A 14,062-nucleotide genomic window follows, 5' to 3' on the forward strand; every position below is an offset into this window, starting at 1 on the left:
CCATCCACAGACAGAAACCAGAAGAGGATTGAGAGATAATAAAATATTGCTATTTACTACAAACAAACAACTTCCAATGCACCATATAAGAAGTCATTTTAAGAACACGATTAGGAAAATATTTACATTTGGACTTGAATTGTGACATTTTTACATTAATACTCAACAGGAGCAGCACAAGAAGCCAATTAATTGAGAGTTCAGTCAGGTTTCCAATGCATACGTACAGTGGGATTTTGTTTGGTTATTTTCAAAGGGACAGAACAGGTGGAAAGCAACATTAAACCACATCATTAGTTTTCACAGCATCCAGAAGCAGGAACTTAAACTGAATACCCCATGACAAAGAGCACATCCAACACCACCAAGGAGGCACCTTTCCTTCCCATGGTTTCCCACTCACGCCAAGAAAGAGAGGGTCTTTATTAAAGAAAGCAACAGAATCTGCTTGTTTAGCAGTGTATATAATAGACTTATTGTATATAATAGACTTTGGTTACTGTCACAGGTCTGTGCCATCATCGACTAAAGCACTTCTTGCCTTTGCAAACATCCAAGAGGCTTCACTTGTACCATTAAACCAAATTCATGAGATATCAAACCCCAGCATTTTCACAGTCTAAAAATAGGACTGCAAGAAGCCAGACAAACTTCCTTTGATGTTTCATGAATCACGAAAGTACTTCCAAGCAAAGAGAGAGAAAAGTCGATTCCAAATTGGGCCCTAATATGTACATGTGTAGTCAAACTCCAAAGCAGATATTACTGTGCCGTAGACCTCCCTGCAGTAATTTGCTGTCTGGATGTCAAAGCAGTAAAGAGATCCCAGCAACACTCTGGGTGCAGCTCTCCTTTCGCCCCACAAGCAGCCGCTTCTATCACTACCAGATGGTGCAACTCTCCCTGTGTAAACACTGGAAGGAAAACCCTGCCGAGGCAATTCTAAAAATAGGAGGAACAGACTTTCTTGAGCTTTTCAGATCCTTATCTTGAAGGGAGAATAAAACAAAAGATGTTTTCCTCCATGTCCTTGCCAGTCTCTTTGGCATGACTGAAAACCACTGTGCCTTTTAGCAGCAGCATGAATTGGTTTTGTACAATTATCAGTAACTACAAAAGTATTAAGTAATCAGCCATCACAGAGGGAAAACCAGCCAGAATTCTAGACCAAGGTTGAAATTATATTTGGCCTTAAAATGGCCAATGACGGCAGGTTTCTGACCAAGGGCATTACCACTCTGGAAGAAAATGAAGCAAGCTATCTTTCTGAGCATGTGGTTGGAATAGACAACAGCCTAAATCCAGAAAAGCACTGACATATGTTTATATTTCCTTGATGTTTATGTTTATTTAAGCAAACGCTTATGGTCAAATGCTTTGTTAAAACAAGGCTCCATCCCTCTTTCTAGATTTAGGGTGGATTTTTCTTTTGCTCCGTTTCACAGATTCCATCTGGGTTTTCTGGAAGAGGTATTTATATGGTAGAGAAAGTCCAACAGATTTACATGATCATATTACAAGCAAATAATTCAAACACTGTTTCCATCACTAAACAGCACAGGCATCCAGTTGCTGTCTTAGCAAAGGGAGTCACCAAAAAAAAATAATTACTGTGCCTGAAAGGCTCCTTCAAGTTCCTCTGTAATGAGCAACAGTGGTCATCTCAGGCATCAAGAAGACGATGGTGATAGATTTTAAATTTTCAAACAGAAAAAGAAATGCTATCATCTTTGGTTGTATCATTAAGAAGGTTCATCTCTAACAGGAGTAGGCTGTTTTCACCTCTGAGCTGTGCTCAGCACTAGCACAGGCTGTTAAGCAAACATCACGTGTGATGTGAGAGAAATAAAGCCTACTTTAAAGCAGGAAGAGTAGGTTTTGGCCAGGGCCAGAAATGGCCCCCAGAACAGGGAGGGCTTTGTTCCCTTGACACCCAGCTGTCACATCCCACATGAAGCCAAGATCCCATGAGATCTGGTGGCTTAGTCACCACTGAGCCTTCACCAGCTACTGCTGAGAATGGTGGGCACTTGCCACTGGAGCTGCACCAAAATTCATCAAATTTAAATATGTAACTCCATGTTAGAAAATCAAGACAGTACAAGCTCAGCATAAATGTTTAGAGCAGTCAGGTGTGCTACATGTGATTTTGGGAAGATTTGCTGTAAGCCTCAAGTCTCAGCAGAATCGGGCAATGGGAGCAGGTTTTGGCAAAAATCCTCAAGGTGCTCAGAATAACTGAGTTTGGCAAATGCACAAAAAGAAATCCTGCCTGCCTAAACCCTTGGGCAACTATGCAGTTTGACAGCAATTTGACAGCAGTAAGGCACATGTCTGGACAGAAAGGGGCCCAAGCATCACTATGTTAATGCGTGTGTTTCTGCTTCATGACAGGTTGCTGAGCTGTATCACTGAGATTAAGAAAGCAGGAGAAAGCATCACCTCAGGGTTCACCACAAACACCTGAACATGAAGATCACATAAACCAATTTGCACTTCCACAGATTACTCCAGGTTAGTAAATTAAAAGCCAGTCATTGAGAAGCACAGATCATTCATGATTTACATTTGTACTAATTACTGTTATTTAACAGAATAGGCTGCTCAAGATTTGAGAACACTGTGTCCAATTTTAACCTGTTTGTTTTGGCTGGAAAGAAGCTCAAAGGACCATGTCCAGCCTTTACATCCTTGACAAACTGATTCTGCCTAATGCATTTCCTAACCTTCCTTCCCTGCAGGCATGCAAGTGCTCAGGGTTTGATCATTTTACCTTTCGGAAAGCTGTCGAATCTGAGGAATCCCCATGTATTTGTTGAAGTGCTCTAACACATTCACAACACCTTGGAGAAGGTTGGCAACTTCCCCATATTGTCTCCTCCTGGTCATAGCCCTGTAGAGGAAATTAAAGATTTACAAAGGCAGGTTCGATGAAAATCCTGGGTGGTAATTTCACAGGTTACCTCATCCCTGCTGGGTCATGCTGGTCCCTATTGACATTTATTTTTCCAAACTACACAACTCTTCATTAACATTCCAATGTAGCATTAAAATTTCACTTAACTGATGCTAAAATAAACCAATCCAGCATACATCTAACAATGCCTCAAAAAAACATAAATGTCAAAAGCAACACTTGGCAAAGAACACATAAACTACTGAATGCATCCGCTTCCCAGTATGGGTCCGGAGGCAGTAAATGTTATTTCACTATAATGACCCGAGTTAAGCCATTTGTCATCACACACAAAGTGTGACTTAAAGCTTCACAGGGAGGAGAATCATTATGCTGAAAAGCTATTAGCCTTGACTTTTCTGTTAATAACTTTCACAGGGAACACACAGAAAAAAAGGCAAGTTTGTTTATTTTTATTTCATCCTTCAGGATCATTTCAATGGATACAGCAGCCTAAGTAAAGTTTTATTCTGAACACTTAACAGCCCAGTGTTCGTGCAGAACTTCCCACAATCCAAGAACAGGCTGTGCCTGGGTCTTGCAACTTCCCAGATGCAACATGTAAAAAACTGAATTTCCCTAGCTTGTGTGTTCCTCAAGCACATTTAAAAATCCACAAAGGATTATTAGAAATATCTAACCCCCTTCACACACAGTACAAGCTCTTAGGCTTCCTTAAACTTATTCTCAGAACTAGAGTAGACCTTTCCAAACGACCTTTCCAAACTCCTTCCAGTTTAAAACGTGAGATTGATAAAAATCCCCCCCAAATCCCTGAAGAGCACATCACTAATGAGGATACCTAACTGTACAGACTTTTTTACTCTTTAATGAAGCCAGAATCATACCTTATCACCAAGAATCAACACAGCAATTCAAGCAATCGATGCTGCAAATCCTTAAACACAGCAACATAACTTGCAGGTCACTCAGAGCAACACAGAAAGGATATGCCAGCAAAAATCAAGACTGCAACCTATTAAGCAAACTTCCCTCCAGAAAAACAAGCAGCTGTTACAGACCTATTCAGAGCACTGCACCAAACTTAAGAACTCAGCAGTGGCATCAAAGTACCACTCAAAATTCACATACTTACTCCAGTGAATCCACACCCCCTGCCAGCATGTGCAGGTGATTGAGGGTGGTGATGGAGGTGGTCAGATGGCGCTTGGCATGATCTAGCTGCTTGATATCCCGTGTGATTTCTTTAACCTAGTGAATGAAAAAACGAGAGTCTGGTTAAATATCAAGCCACAGCAACAATATTTTAAGGAGATTAAAAGGGCGCTCTCCTCCCTTCCGGACTACAAGCATGTTAGCTCTACAGCCACGTTAACACACGGACAAAGGTACAGATTCAACACATGGTTGACAGCAAAAGGTCAACAGGACCAAAGACAGAAATGTTCCCTCCTTAATGAGAGCTGGAAGCAAAAGTCAGTGTCCCCCTCCCTTTTGAAGGCTAGAAAGAAACTGCTGCTCACCATTTGTTCTGATTTTTCAGCCTTGTCTTTAATATCCTTAATTTTACCAAAGAGCTGTTGAATGGCTTTCTGGGCTTCTTCCAGGGCCTGGAAAAGAAACAAAGTCAGAGCGGAAAGAAAACCTTCATTCAGTTTTCACCTTTTAAGAAATACATCGCTGCTCCTTACAGCCCCTGGGCTGGGGCAGTGGAGGGGAGCAATTTTCTTTCAAAGCAAATATCATCAGCACATCAAAAGTCAATGTACCCTGTTGGGACTTTTAACCTGAGTGGACCAGGGTTTCAGTATCCATTTTACAATAATGCTCTGGCAAAATCCGATCGAGATATTCTATGAAAGCACCTCTGTAATATGAACTATGACTAGGTTTAAGGTTACTACAATAAATTTCAATGCACCAAGTGTGAAAAAATATGTAGAACTTGCTTCTGGATCAATATGTATTTAGAGCAGGAAAATGAAACCTCCACAAAACCTCTATGCTCATCATTAATTCTAAATAAAAAAATACACAACATTACATATAGAGAACACTGAGTGCTTGCTTACTGAATTAGCAGGATATTATCCTGTTGGAAAACACAATGCATATTTTGCTGATTCCCTGAGGATGAGCAGCTCAGCCTCCCACCCAGTACCCATAGGAAGAGAGTGTTTTTCAAGGCACAGGTTTAGCAGGTAAAGAGGGTCGAGCAAGGGAAATGGACCTCGCCTGGATTGTTGTGCTACTTTACTGCAAGCTTCTTGGGGCACCTGGTCCCCTTTATACAACCATGGTGCATCCTGACCTCACACAACCAGTGCGAACTACACGTGGATTCAATGAGTGAAGCCACATGTCCAAAATCACATGTCCAAAATCTGACTTCTGAAGTAATTCAACACGTTTTGCTTTCCCAGTCTGATAACATTTCCAGCTCCAGCTCCACTTTTCTTCCCGCTGTTAAGTGGGCTTCCATCCCTCTGTTTTTATATCTACCCCCATGACCAAGGTTACAGCACAGGCTACAAGCTCCTTCAGCAAATAAATTTAACACATCTTCATTTGGAAATGTATGAGCAAACTATCTGCCAGGAGCTTTTGCTGGAACATAGCTGCATTATAATAAAAGTATAAAAGTTGGAAACGTTTTATAATTCATTTTCCAGAGGAGGGAAAAAAAGCCTTCTCTGAAATATCTTCTGAATCATGTGAAAGTTAACAGTTTATCTATTAGTGCCACACAGCTATCATATAGCATGTTCACTACGGGAAATGAGCACACAAATGTGCTGCAGGGACAACCATATCAGAAATGAACACCATCACCTACCTTCTTATTTGGCTCCAGCCTAGCCACTTTTTAGGATAAAGTTTTCTCTTCCATTTAAAGGCATGTGGATTAAGTGCAAATCAGAGAACTAAAGAATGCTCCTTTCAACATATTTAACTATAGTCTCTGTACTCAGTCCCAGACCACAGCTGCAGCACACTACTCAAGTGGGCTATTAAGCAAGCAGCAACTGTCCTGCATATTCTGAGATTTAGATAGGTCTGTATAAAAAAAAAATAAAAAGTCAACCTGAAATTCTTCACAGATGCCAATTGCTATGTTTCCCTTTGCTTCAGCACTAATGTTAAATGCTAATTTCTGTGCATGATCCCAGGGAAGTCAGAGCTGCTGAATTCTCCAAAAGAAGAGATGAGATTTATCCTGCCAAATAAAAAGACTCTCCAAAAACAGACATTATCCTCCTTCATATCCAAAGCCAAAGCAATCTCACAAAACTTACTCAAACTTTGGATCACCTCAAACCAACTTGCAGGGATGGGTATTTGTTTGAGTCTCGTGCATGCAGGACCACTGGGAGGCAAGGTACGGCGGATCGGCCGTCAGGAGCCTGGGGAGGTCCTACAAACCACATGGCACGACAGAGCAACGTGGATGCACAGCAGGGCCACCCCAAATTCCCAACTAGCCATATGCTGATTCCATTCCCCTCTCCTAGGACTAATTTTTCAGATGCAGGCTCGGACAACAGCCACAGCAGCTCTCCTTGGCATGACTGCCAAGGCAAACTCTAAAACCTCCAGCCATTCACCACAATCCTTTCACTTGGGGGTGGCATCTCTAACCTGCTCTCCAAAGAAGAAAGCATTTGAGTTGCTACTTTAAGCATCAACACATAGCTCAAACCCATTTGCTCTAGACAGCCCTCAGCAACCAACTTCAGAGTAAACAATATCTTGCGTGAGGATTTCCATCTCAGGTCTTACAGGTTTTACATTAAAATCCCTATCTACAAAGGGAAAATGGTCTTATCTGTTTTCCTCATGAGACAGAGTATCATCTACTTGAATATAGGAACCTTTTCCAAAGTAATTGCCCACAATCCATCCTCAATGCCCATAATCAATCCTGGCCCAAACAAGGATTTCTAGCTGCCTGCATATCAGCAGTTTCTCTTTTGCTCACTGTTAAGAAACCACACTCGATCGATTTCTCTAACAGGTCATGGTGCTATTTAATAATATTGTGACAAAAACCAGCAGAGACTATTTATAGGAAACTGGTTTACACCTGAAGAACTTGTTCCTGCAGTTTCCTCGGTAGAAACCAGCACACACAGCAGTGGGCAAACTCCCCTGGAACACCAACCAAAGTAAAATGGGATTTGTTCTCATACATTTAAAACTGCCAAAAATGAGGTGAACTGGTGTCATCACCTGGTCCTGAAACTTGTGGCTTTTACCTCCTTATAGACTCTGGAAAAACACAGACAAGACAACATGTGCTCTGCCCCTGTCTGATGAATTAAAGAACTGTGGTTTCCTGCTGCTGTGAAAAATAACATGGCTGGGATGTCGGGGAAAGACCCAACAGCAGCTGCCACTCTGTTCAAGTTCTGTATCGCATCTCTTAGAGAAGGGGATATGTTTCCATAACTGTTATAAAAAGAGAACTCAACAGCAAACTTAACAGACTTGAGTAAATCAGAATTGCTCATAAACACTCATTTCATTTCTTTAAACTTGCTTCCAAATATTTGCTAGGCCATTAAGACATAAATCTTTAGCTACTCTCGTAAAAAAGAGCTGCATATCCCTTACTTGAGTCAGAACACACTAATTCATCAACATGCTTGTTTTTTATAGAATTTACATTTAGAAATGAAAACATTTCCTCGAACATATGTACGAATCGCTGAAAGTAACACTGTGTGAAAATGTATTTTTTTTAAGTCAGGAGGGCACTGTCAGACAGATCTGATGGGGAGTTTGGAACCGAATTAAAAGTGTTACTTCTTACACAAAGCCTACAATCAAACTTTCTTATGGTGCTTTTTAAAGAAACCAATTAAACCTTTTTGGCTGTAACGTTCTAACTGCAGCATCTGAAAGTAAAATACTGGACGCAGAGGAAGGAAATAAACTAAACGATAATGGAGAAAAACCTTCACCTTCCTAGGCACCATAAAGACAGAGTAAAGCAAAGAGTAAAACCAATGAAAAACAAATTTCAATTTTAAGAAAATACCTCATATTTCATAAATGGTGTTCATTATTAAGGAATAAGAAACCAACATCTAAGACATGCAAGTAGGTCTAATTGTTCAAGTTGTAATATAGTTATTTATTAATGTATCTAGCAATTACTATTTCACCTGTAAAAGAGAGGGGAAACCGCAGCCGTGTTAAAGGCTACACTGTATATTGGAGAGAATCCATTTCCCTTCACACTTTGCTCCCGTTAAGATAGTGAATCATGAATTTTAAAAGCATTTTCTTACTGCTTTTGTTATTATTTTATAAATAGCAGATTTATTTTGGACAGAAGTTCTAAACCCAAAACAATATCAAGAAAAATGGAATTGCTTTTCTTCCAGCATAACTGGTTTACACAATGAATGACATCAAGTAATCTTACATCTGTGGCTTGACGCTGGGTTCACCTTGCATTACTAATTTATTGGTTTCCTCACCAGTGCAACTGGGAAACATGTAAATGTACACACCCTCAAACAGCACACAGAAGTTAAGTTACTGTGTTTCCTTTCCTACAACCGCAGTTCATTTGAGGGGCAGAGGACCATGGATAAATAAGGAGACTGGATACATAATCTGTTGTGGTTATATGAAACAAGGATGTTGAAATTAAGGTTGCGATGTACTGGAAAAACACCATATGACTCTAATCAACAACTGAGCCTGCAAGCTACAATTAACCCATCAGCATTATTTATTAAACTTTATGCAACCTCCCAGGTCCCTGAACACCTGGCACCAGCTGAAAATACGGCACGGATAGGGCTCGACTGCCTGAGAGAGGCAGAGCCATTGGTCAGCAGCATCTGAGGCTTTTGCCATAATGTTTGTCCCCGGGGTACCCCAGCTGCTCTGACAACAGTAAATTTAGCAAAGAGGGCAGGAACAGCAACAGAGTGCTCAATATGAGATGGGCTTTGGCTACGTATCACTTTCCTCCTCCGATGCAGTGTGTCTGATCTGCCCCGGCGCGGGTTCGGGAGCACGTCCCGGCTGCAGGAGGGAAGCAGGTGAAGTGCAGAGGACTGAGAAACCACACACGGGAGTGGAAAGACCCCACTTGGTAGCACACAGCCAGACCCCAGGTAAGCTGGGTAGACAGTGAGCTACATGGGTTTTCATCAAATTCTCCAAAGCTGGAGGGAAAAACGTAGGGCATGAACCAGCTACAGCTCTCCAACCTTCTTCACCTTGAGATGCAAAAGGAAAGAATCCAAACACACCAGTATAAAACAACAGGGAGCAGAGTTAAACCATGAATCACTAAGAAAAAGACGGCCTAAAAAATAGCTTTATTTGGCATTATCGCAAGCAACATCTAAGGTCAGTCTGCACATCATCATTTGTGTCACACCTTTTCACATAAGATCTTCCAAGCAGCTAAAGAAGGAAAGAAAATAACCCAAGTGAGAGGTGGGACAAGTCCACGTTCAATTCATTAGATTCTGAAGTGATGCATCCTTTAAAAGGTTATCTTCCAGCGACTTACAGTACCAGACTGACATTAACATACACAAAAGCAGTATTAGCGACAATATTCAAGCCAAAAAAACATTTCAGTGAATTAGTCAGTCTCTCCAAATCCCTGCAGCCGCTGCAGATGGACACAGCCTCCTCCTCCCCTCCCCAGCCCAGGTACAGGGCTGTCACATCGCTCCCATCAAGCAGCGATGTCTCATTAGTGGATGTGTTGATTTCTAAATACCTCTTTATTCATCCTATCAGAACTCCTGTGCAAGCAAATACTGAAATACCAGGCAATATGCAAACAGGAATTGAGAGGCCTGTGCATTAACAGGGGAAAAAAACCTAATTTTCAGAGGAAGTTTGCTTGATTTGGAAACCCTGAGCTTGGGGAGTAACTGAATTAACACTGTTCTGTCCCCAGTAACGGTTAAAATACCTCAATGGTTTCCATATGCTCACCGGTGCTGTGCTAGAAACGTGCTAGTTTTATTTGATTCTAGCCAATATATATTTCAATTGGATGTTATTACTCACATCAGGAAGTTGCCCTCTGCTAAGTATTTTATAGACACTTGACACATCTGCCAAATTCACAGCATCCAAATGTATTTTTAATGTTACAAATTGGGCTGTGGTCAGGATGCTGAGAATTTAATGCTCCTGGATCGTCCCCACTCTTGAATACAGAGCGTTAATGATTCTTTCATTTGCTGCCACACTTACAACCCAGATCAATGAAAATCTAGACCATGCCTAAAAATAAGTTCCCATCCCCAATTCTCCAAGGAGCCTCAGCTGCAGAGATTTCAAAGAAACTCTTGCACACTGTGACCAGCCTAACAATTTCTGCCTCTAAAACCTCATACAAATGAGTCCCTCCAGATCGAGAAAGGGTGGAAATAGACTTTGATTCTCAGTCTGATTTCATTTTAGAGAAAACTCTTAAGTTTTACAGCTAGGGATAAACCATTGCAGCTGAAGCAGAGAGGCCTTGTCCATCAGAGCAAGATGACATTGTACTGCAGCTGTGCCAGCTAATTTCCCTGAGCAGACAAACCTGAAGGGTTCATCACCCTTGGTTTTTATTTTAGCCAATTTCTACCCTAGGAGTTGATCAAATACTACATAACTGCTACAATTGTCACTAAAGATGAGGTTTGTGTCATCAGCCTCAATCCTAGCCACTGAGGCTGCACAGGACACTTTAAATCAACAAAGCATATTATGTCCAACACTTCACCAAGTTCAAAATTGCCACTACTGCCCCTTCACTTAACCACCCCAATCATGGGCTTAGAAATCAAACCCCATGATCTGAAAAGCCACACAAACACCAACGGACACAGGGGGTGAAGCAAGCAGTGATTTCCAGGCTGTGCTGTTTGAAACCTTGCAGCCTGACCCTGTGCTGGTCTAACATCCTTCTGAGCTGTCTTTTTTTATGGCATTGCCCAGCCCTGAACACTGATGCCTGCACCATGAAGAGGGGTGGTGATGTGCTGCGACAGAGGTTTTAGAGGTCTTGCTCTGGTGAGTAATTTTACACAAGTTTTGCGGTCATGCATCTAATTTGCACCAGTGGCATGGCCATTTAAATGTTAATTGTGTGAGTTGCACAACCCTCCAGCAAAGCCTATAGCTTCATCATGCTCAGACCTCAGGGTGGGTTACTACAGCTTCATCATGCGGCTCTACCATGGCAGGTGAATGGCCACAGCCTTCGCCCATGCCCAGCCCTGCTCAACACATTAAACACTATTATCACACAGTAAAAACTCCTCCATGCAGACACTTATTATTTCCCTTATCGCTCTTTTTTTATTTCAGAATAGCAAAGCTGTGAGACTCTGCCCTTCACATCATTTCTGTTTACACCCCGATTGCAGCTGTTTACTGCACCTCCCTATGCCCACAACACACCCCAACTTTTGGGGCCTCTCCTCCAGCACCAAATAACCGCCTGCCCTCGCTGCTGCAGGCAGTCACACACACCCACTCCTTCGCTCACCCTCTGCTCCAGCACCCAGCTGCCTGGTTTTCTTTGATCGGGAGTGCTGCACACTAAATTTGCCTAGGAAGTCTGTAAATGACTGAGGGATTCCAGTCAATTTGTCTGCTGATGAGCTTGCATACTGCAGGGCAGCGTTTCGGTCATATTTGCAGTACCAGAGCCATGCCTGATTCTGTGGGGGGCAAGTTTAGCAACCACACGAGTTGCATCAGATTTTGCAAGATGAATTCATGTTCAGGTTGAGACCTTAAGAGGCAAAATACAGGTGGGGGCAATGGACAACCATACCATGAACCCCACAAGTAGGGATTTCTAAGTGGAAATACTGACAGTTCACCTGTAAGCACAGAGGTAGCACAGCTGGAATAAACATTACCATGCAGCAAAAATGTGAGACAACAAAGAAAGACAAAGAAAATTTAAAAATGAGATCCACATAAGAAAAAATATCTCCTGCCTGTTGTCAAGATTTCTATTTTCAGGCTGGGCTTCTCACTTTGCTGTCATCAAAACCAAACACCACTGGCTGTAGAACTAACTTTGCAGCTTGCAGTGCCTTCAACGCCACCAGCAAGTGGGTCTTTTGCCAGCACAAAACACAACCCAGTTTCCAGCCTCAGGCTGCAGGACAGCAACAGGGTGCATCCACCGCCTTTCCATAGAGAAGCACAAGGCAAGGTCAAGCTCAGACTTGCTTCTGCCTTGAACCAGGCTTTGCAGCAGATGGCAAAAGTTATGCCTGACCTCTTCATACAGTTGCAGATGCCAGTTTTCATGGCCAGTAGCCAGACGAATAATAAACAGCACTATTTCTTCTTGGCATGCCATTCACCTGAAACCCTTTTCAAAAAAACATGTTCTAGGCTAGAAAAAGCTCACTGTGTCTCTTACATGGGAAGGACATTGTCCAACTGTCATAATTCACTAGGGAAATGACTCTAAATGAAATTCACTTTTGATTTATTTTGGCAGCTCAACTTCTGTTTATTATTCATTGGTTACAAAAGAATATTATGGGACTTCAATCACTCGACTGCAGTCTTACAGAATATGTGGCATGACCTTTTTTTTAGATATATAAAATTACACAGCTTAAGACACAATATTTAACCCTCATCCATTCACCATCTTAAAAAGTATTGAAATCTAACACCAGGTCTGTTCATATTTCAGAATAATGACCTGTTCATCAAAAACACAGGAGATAAAGCTTAGCCATGCAGGAGAGAATGAATATAATTGAAAGATGGTGCCTACAACATTGAGGATTGTGACACGAAAAAGCCCCCAAATATTTTATAGACTTAGGCTTAATTAGTTATATTAAGAGCTTATGGTGATTTTCCTCATCTGCTCTTAATGCTCAGGCAAAGGCGGTCAGTGCTGTCCCAGCAGCAGAGGCACATCGCCACCAACCACTGGAGCCAAACCCAGGCACTGCGGCCAAGGAAGCAGCACACAATTTGATGTCTGGAAGTGAGCATGTATTTGAATAAACAAAACAATGAAATAAAAGTGCCTGCAGTAGGAGATCTGAAAGCACTGACTACCGCTGTTTAGTGTGAAACACAACCTGCAGTCAAATAAGCCACCTCCACACAAACAGGTGGAGGGAAGAAGAGAGGCTGAAGCAGCAGTGCTGCTTATTAAGCCTGTTCATGAAAACAGTACACAAAATCACCTCCCTGCCTGAAGGGCTGACACTGCCTGTAACCCAGCACTCGCAGAGCTGAGGGGAAGACAAGCTGCTGACCCCAGTGGCACCAGCTGCCCCATAGCTCAGGACACCGCTAGCTAAACGGGCACTCGAGTAGCCGGGATGACCCCATCAGCAGGGGAGTACCATACTGCCCACTGCTCTCTGTCACATGCAGCACCTGCATCACTCTCTTCTTTTGCTCACTGTCCATCTTCACCTCTTTCTTCCTTACTATACTGATTCTGCAAAGTGTTTCCTGTTCTCTAGTTAAAGAAAAAAAAAAAAAAAAACAAAAAAACAAAAACCAGAAAGTATTTCACAGACTTCCATCTATGGCCTTGTCAAACCCAATAACCTGTGGGCATTTTTCTATGCCAGACACATCCTCCTCCTTCCACAGGCTTAAACACTGCCAGACAGTGCAGCACACACACAGGGCAGGGCAGGGCAGGGCAGGGCAGGGCAGGGCAGGGCAGGGCAGGCAGTCTGAGCCTCCCCACAGCTGCAGAGCCAAGGTGTTTATTTTTACATGCAATGAGAAAGGACAGAACTGGTTGCCAAAGGATGGGATGGCTAATTGAACTGTCTACTGCTGTGCTGGGTTCAGGCTGGGCAGCAAGAATATATTTGTATTCTTTAAGCACAGCAGCTGCCATCTCTTTTCTTGCACTGCTGTAGTTATGAAAAAAAATATATTACTGTTCTCACGGAGCAAAGAAGCAGGAGCCAACCAAAGCAATCCAAGTTATCAACCAGTATCTTCAGCCATGAGAAACATGCCATGCTTTTCCCAGCCCAGAAAACATCTCTTTACTCTTTTTGTTAACACTTACCTTTGTTCTAGCACTAATTGAGCCAGACCTTAATATAGTAGGAGATACTAAGCAATAAACAAAGCTTTTCTTTAAAACACGGTCTT

The 14,062-nt window shown here is 42.2% G+C and overlaps 1 protein-coding gene across 3 annotated transcripts in view; it reads right to left on the reverse strand.

The window, feature by feature from the left end:
* VPS53 (VPS53 subunit of GARP complex) overlaps window positions 1–14,062 on the reverse strand; it is a 69,868-nt gene that overhangs the window by 44,498 nt on the left and 11,308 nt on the right. For all 3 annotated transcript variants that reach the window (XM_033004748.2, XM_042791435.1, XM_042791434.1), the window contains exons 5-7: window positions 4,441–4,527; window positions 4,053–4,168; window positions 2,774–2,893 (exon numbers count right to left, since the gene is read on the reverse strand). In XM_033004748.2, the coding sequence (XP_032860639.2) occupies window positions 2,774–2,893; window positions 4,053–4,168; window positions 4,441–4,527 (323 nt within the window). The remainder of the gene's footprint in view (window positions 1–2,773; window positions 2,894–4,052; window positions 4,169–4,440; window positions 4,528–14,062) is intronic.

Source organism: Tyto alba, unplaced genomic scaffold, assembly GCF_018691265.1.
Source record: "Tyto alba isolate M040663 unplaced genomic scaffold, T.alba_DEE_v4.0 Super-Scaffold_19, whole genome shotgun sequence".
Lineage (NCBI taxonomy): Eukaryota > Metazoa > Chordata > Aves > Strigiformes > Tytonidae > Tyto > Tyto alba.